This window comes from Phaseolus vulgaris, chromosome 7 (genome assembly GCF_000499845.2).
Source record: "Phaseolus vulgaris cultivar G19833 chromosome 7, P. vulgaris v2.0, whole genome shotgun sequence".
Lineage (NCBI taxonomy): Eukaryota > Viridiplantae > Streptophyta > Magnoliopsida > Fabales > Fabaceae > Phaseolus > Phaseolus vulgaris.
In genome coordinates, this window is record NC_023753.2 from 22,397,215 (window position 1) to 22,403,668 (window position 6,454).

Consider the following 6,454-nt stretch of genomic DNA (forward strand, 5'->3'; position numbering starts at 1 on the left):
CCAAGATTACTAGGAAAAAAAGTTATAGGTCTTTTAGTTATCACTGAAAGTGATGAAAAAATATTCATTAAAGTAATATTAATGATATTATTATATATTATCTCATTTTATAATATCAGGTATTTTTTGGATTCGAGAATCTAGAGTTCGGAATGTATGAATAAAAAAATATTAATAAAAAACAGTAAAATTTTCATTTCAGATGTTTTATGAAGGTGCGTGAAAAAAGGATGGAGGTACAGGGAAGAAACTGACCGAGTATTTGATGAGTTTCATTTTCTTGCCATGATAACTTTTACTTGACAATAAGTAAAAGCTATACGAAGAAATTGCAAGAAAAAAAAAACAAGACATCAATTTTCAGTGCTTTTTGAGGTTTGAAAACAAATGCAAATGATATTAATACAAAACTTGTTCTCATCCAAATAAAAAGTACACGTAATTTTGCTGAATATCCTAACCTAACCAAATCTCAAACCAACCCTACTACATTGACAGAGGAAATATATTTACAAACAGAAGTAACAAAAAAGGCACAATATATTGAAAAGCTTAGTGATCATCTTGGCTACCTTAAATTGATCTACAGAGGCTAAAAGATAATGAGATGGCAATATCCATCTGAAGCATTCTCTTGTGAAACTTATGAAAAAAAATAAAAATTGGAGCATATGATCATCCAAACTATCTCATTGTGACACTTGATATGATACAGAGACCTGCTAGTAACTACAGTATCCCTATTAAACATTCATGGTGCTGCATATTTACTAAGAACAGCAACCACCGCTTTGAGATGTCCCATACATGTGTTTTTGATTTTGCCTTCTCACTGCAACAGACCCTTTTTCCCTTAAACCTGGCACATCTAATATCTGTAAATGTTAAATGGAAGAACAAAGAATTTAGCAAGTCCCAAGTTGTTAAAAATTTAAGGAATTACATGAAGAACGGAAAGTAGAGAAACATGGATCATTGCAACACTAGTTATGAAAATTATTTCTACTAAAATTCTAACTACGTTTACATATTACTCTGTATGCTCTACTAAATGACACTATAATTCTCTTAATTTCACAAGAAAATGAGGATAATTGATCAGGCTTTTATTACAAGAACAATACCACAAATGGAATACTGCTGATGTATGAAGCAACTAGAGTCCTAGAGATGTAATATCAAATATGATCATACATACCTTTAGTGAGAGATCATTAAAGCATTGCTGAACATTTGCTCTAGTTTTAGCACTACACTCTAGGAACAAGCATCTATGTTGCTGTGCAAGAGCCATTCCCTCTTCTTTGCTTACAGCTCTTTCACTCTCCTGAAAAGTAATACAACTGATAGTCTTCAAAATCCAGACAATGAAATGCAAGAAAATAATACTGAGGGGGAACAAATTGAAGTTCTATTCTAATTACAAAACAAACTATTACTTCAAAATCAGTTAGTATGAGAAAAAAGATAGCATTATCTCTATGGTTTCTGTCTTTTCCTGATTAAGGAAAGGACTCCAAAACTCATCATTAAAATTTACCTTATCCACCTTATTTCCAACAAGAATTTTGATGCTGTCATGATTAGTAGAATAAAGCTCAACTTCTTTAGCCCATATATCAATCAAATTCGTAAATGTCTCGCGTCGTGTCACATCATAGACTGAATAGAAAATAGAAGGAAAAAGAAAAGTCTATTAGATGTCGACACTAAAGGCAATACTGAAAAGCTTCAAGAGAGCAGCAATATTCATGCTAGTACAAGCATTATTTTCAAGAACTTGACCCATGGAAGAGTACAGAAAGCCATTAAGGAAGGTTCTATTAATTTAGGAAGTGCTGACCATAAAATCAAATGTAATTGCCTTATTATTGGTTAGGTAATTGTTTGGAGTTGATGAAGTGGTGACTAATTGATAACTAGACAGTTGTATATCATTCCTCAATTATAAAACACAAGTGAATTGAATACTAGTTCAGGTTGGAGGCAAAGTTTTTCAACCAAAAGTCTGTATTGTTTCCATTCAATATTAAGTATAGTATCAGTTATCCAAAACTGTAATCTACATGAAAAGATGTTAAACAGGAAAAGGGAAAGAGTGGGGGGCAAGCTATTTAGAGAAGATATATAAGTTTATCACCATATTTATTGCAAAATGCAGCTTTAGGTGATATTAGTACATCCAGGCATTACATATGAATAAGACAAAAAACAGAAGACAAAACCATTTACATTCATGGCTAAATTTAACCATTTTAACTAAGAAAAACATGTAAATAAGTTTGAATTTCAAAGTTAATTATACAATGTATAAACATTGATACTATAATAAATGACTAAATATAGAATTAAAAAGGAGAGAAAAGACATCTTATGTGCAAATGTGAACAGTAAAGTGTAAAAATAACCTCCAAATATACACATTTAAATGCCATAAATCTTAGTTTATATAAAAATAACAAATTATTTTTAGTATAGATGTAGATAGAATACCAAGAATGATTCCATGTGCACCTCTGTAATAAGAACTTATTACTGTTCCAAATCTCTCTTGACCAGCTGCAAAACAATAAATAAAAGTTGTAACCGTTGACAACAACTCCCCATTGCAAGGTTTCATATAAACAGAATTCAATTTGCAAGTAACAGTGATCAGCATATACCCCATAGATCTTGAAAGAATGGGAAAGATAGCTTCTTCTGCAATTAGAGACAGAATTTAATCCTAAATGACTAAGACCTTTCTAAGGTCACCATAGCACCTTCTTCTATCTAAAACACTTTCCCATATATGTTTGAGTTGTAGTAACTTTTGAGTTGTAGTAACTTTTAATTACTCATCATTACCAGGTCTAGATTTTCAGTAACTTTTCATGTTACCACATTCACACTATAGCCTTTAGTTTAGACTTGAAAATGTACTCACACTAAAAGATTAAAGTTTTGCGTCACTAAATTTAACTTTCAAAAGCTTTGCTATTGAAGAGAGGGGAAGGAAAGAGATAAAAACTCAGGCTCCAACCTACCAAGTTTGTTTAGTAATGTCATTAGTTATCAGTACCATATTTCAAGTGAGTTACAATAAACAGACAATATTCAAATCCAAACAAGAAACTTACTATTCTGTCATTATGTTACAGCGGCAAGGTACTTTAATTGCTTCAATTATGATTAAAGAATCCTGATGATATATAACCATTTGAAGAGTTTTTACTCACTAATGAAACAGAATTTGCTGATATTATATTTTAGTCTTCTAAACACTGTCTGGATGATAAAAGTAGAATTTAATGTATTTCTTTCAGTTTCAGTAAGGAGTAGAAGGAATTTAATGTAATCCTGATTATCATTACAACAATGTTCTCAGTAAGTAGAAAACTGAGGTAGTAAAAGGAAAATTCTTAACTTCATACATAAAATACTTTAGAAAAAATAAAAAGGAAAATATGATTTAAAACTATAAATCTCTTACCTGTGTCCCAAACAGTGAGCTTCAACCTTTTACTACCAACGGTAAAAAACTTTATCTTGAAATCCACACCTTAAATGATTCAAGAACCAACATCTCAGTATGTAACAGTGTGATGGCACAATAATAAATTACTTTGCAAAATTATGCTATGAAGAACTCAATTATATAGGAAGTAAGAACTTAAAAGTCAAATACCTTAAAATTATAATAAAATAAACCATAACCAATCTAGTGTAAGAGACAGATAAAAGACCATCAACAAATAAGTTCTAATATATCACTGCACAAGACAATTGCTTTATTTAAGCGTATGCAATGGATTAATTACTTCGACTTTCAAATAAGATACTGAGAATGAAAATAAAATTTCTGTGATTTAGCAAATTTCAAATAATATGACATTGAACACAAAAAAGGTTCAGCAAGCGTGCATTTTGCTAATAACTAGGCCACATTGTTTTTCAAGATTCTGGGAAGAAAATTTTCTTCCCACAAGAAAATAAAATCTTGAAAATCTTGTGAAAAAGTAAGGTAATTCTGTAGCTATTAGTAAAAAGATATCAGCTGAATGAAAATTAAAAACAAACCAAACTCTCTCTAAGATATGACCAAGTCCAATTTAAGTTCTAGGCAAACCATATAAGAGATTTCTTTCCACGATTCAGAAAAGTTGTTCGCAAAATGGGTTAATCAAAGTTGGGTTAATCAAAGTTTTCCTCCGGCACAAGTCAAACCAAATCCATCTAATAAAAATTGTCATATGGTCCAACAAGAAGAGACTGATATAAAAAAAATAAAAAGAAACAACAAATTAGAGTAAAATGTAAAAGACCAAAAGGTCCACAATATATCTGAAAGCTGACTCCGTGAACACTTTCCACAAGAATATGCATGACTCTTTGAAACACTTTTAAAAACTTTAAATGAAAACTTTTCAACAAAGAGACCCTCATCATTGTTTAACGGAATTCTTGATAAGGGTGTTGAATTTGCAAAAACACAGCAGGATTCTGTGCCACCTTGTTCCATTTTCCTAAGCAAGAAGTAAAAAAGAAACCCAAATTCAGAAAACAGTAACAAAAGAAAGGAAGTACCAATGGTGGGGGAGAGATGATGGATAGAGTTAGAATTGGAGATGAAGCTGAGGAGAAGACTACTCTTGCCAACAGCAGAATCACCAATCAAAAGAACCTTGAAGGAGTAATCGTAGCTGCTACTGCCAACTCTTGAAGTAGAACCCATGTTTTGTTTCTGCTTTTGATCACCTTCCAAACTGGAGCAGGATCATTGGATGATGATGGTCTCTCCCTCTCAGAAAAAGGGTGAAGATTTGAGCAAGGAGAAGGAAGAGAACAGAGAAAGCAAAAGAGGTTGGAATAGGAGAGAAGGAGGTGAGGTTGGGAAGTAGTCTAGGCGGTTGAGAGTTTGGTCCAAAAAGATCAGTTCACAATGGTTAGGACAAATGTCCTCTTTCTTTCTTGTGCACTTTTTCTTCTTTTTTATTTATTAAGATTTGGATTGGATTCAGTTCACGCGCAATTCTTGTTGCACACAACATGGGACTTTGTTCTTTCAAGTGTGCCGGCCATATTAATGTTTTGTCTCCTTCTCACTCAATGCCTTGTGAAACAAAACCACACATCATCATATTTACTTCCTTCTTCTTAACTACTCACTCCATTTTACTTCAACATATGGACTCTTTTTCTTCACCTCCTTCCATCAAAATTGATTATAAATACTTACAGTGTAAAAACATTCACACTATTAAGTAATTATTATAAGCAACTTAACCATCTAATCATGACTATATGTTATTGTGTATTAGTGTACAAAAAATGTACTCTATTTATATAATTTATTTAAGTTATTTAAAATCTAATATTCTCCTCCAACATCATTTACTTATTTAGTCATCCAAGCCCACTACAGATATTTTATAGGGACATGTATGCCAAAAATCATTTTACTTTTGAACTTAATTTCTGCTGATAAAGAATTGACTTCATGCTTAAATAAATGTGTTTCATAATGATTTGGATTCTAGATTTGGACAATATTTAAATAACTTATCTATTTAAAATGTATTAAATTGAGGTCTAAATTGTGTGTTTAATATGGTCAAAGAATGCTGCTATTAATATCAAAATTTGATCAAAACTGTTATTTATTTTAAGAGAAAAAATGTCCTTAATCAAGGGGAGTTTATCAGTTAGTAAAATTTAGATAGATTTATGAATAAGCTCCAATAAAAGAAATGATAATGTACTAAAAATGTTTAGTTTATCAAACTAATTGACATAATTTCACTGCACAACATATTTTCATGTTTCTTGTGAAGAGGTAAATGTCATTGTCCTGCATCTTTTACAGAAATTTCCTTCCAAGAAGGAAACTCCAAACAAAGCAACAAACCAGATAAAAAAAGAGCATAAAACTAGTACATCAAAAATAAACATAGAACTAAAGCAAAAGCAATATCAATTCCGTGTTTATGTAAGTTTCCATATTTGTCTTTTTTTTATTGTAAGAAAAACTCTCCATAAATTCGTGATTTAATTCTTAATTAAATACTTGTTGAGTTTAAATATATTTAAAATTGTCTGAATAATTGTTGGAATTATCCTAACTATTAGTAGAGTATGAGCTGTTCATACAGGATAAAGTTATTTATATAAAATAATATTATCCTTAATTCACAACTTTAAAATTATATATTTATGTGTTTTTCTTTTTATATATAATTTAATTTTTTTCATTTCTATTCATTAATGACCAAAATAAAATACAAGAATTTAAAAAAAAAAATAGAAGCAAACTAATTATTATTAAGATGCATAGAATCATTCATGTTGTATATTTTAATTTTATCAACCCAAACTATTAACACTAGTATAACATAAATCACATAATTTGTAACATCAAAGAAACACAAAATTTTGGATAATTAACTACAAAAGTTGTGCAAATTAATGTAATACT

At 30.4% G+C, this 6,454-nt stretch overlaps 1 protein-coding gene across 1 annotated transcript; it reads right to left on the reverse strand.

Annotated features, from left to right (window-relative positions):
• Positions 1 to 522: 522 nt before the first annotated feature.
• LOC137828738 (ras-related protein RABC2a-like) lies at positions 523 to 5,038 on the reverse strand. The gene is made up of 6 exons (XM_068635427.1): positions 4,567 to 5,038; positions 3,473 to 3,541; positions 2,494 to 2,559; positions 1,541 to 1,662; positions 1,199 to 1,327; positions 523 to 875 (listed from the first exon to the last, which is right to left on the reverse strand). Exons 1-6 carry the CDS (start codon positions 4,712 to 4,714, stop codon positions 771 to 773), a joined length of 639 nt encoding a protein of 212 aa, XP_068491528.1. The 5' UTR covers positions 4,715 to 5,038; the 3' UTR covers positions 523 to 770.
• Between the last annotated feature and the right edge of the window lie 1,416 nt (positions 5,039 to 6,454).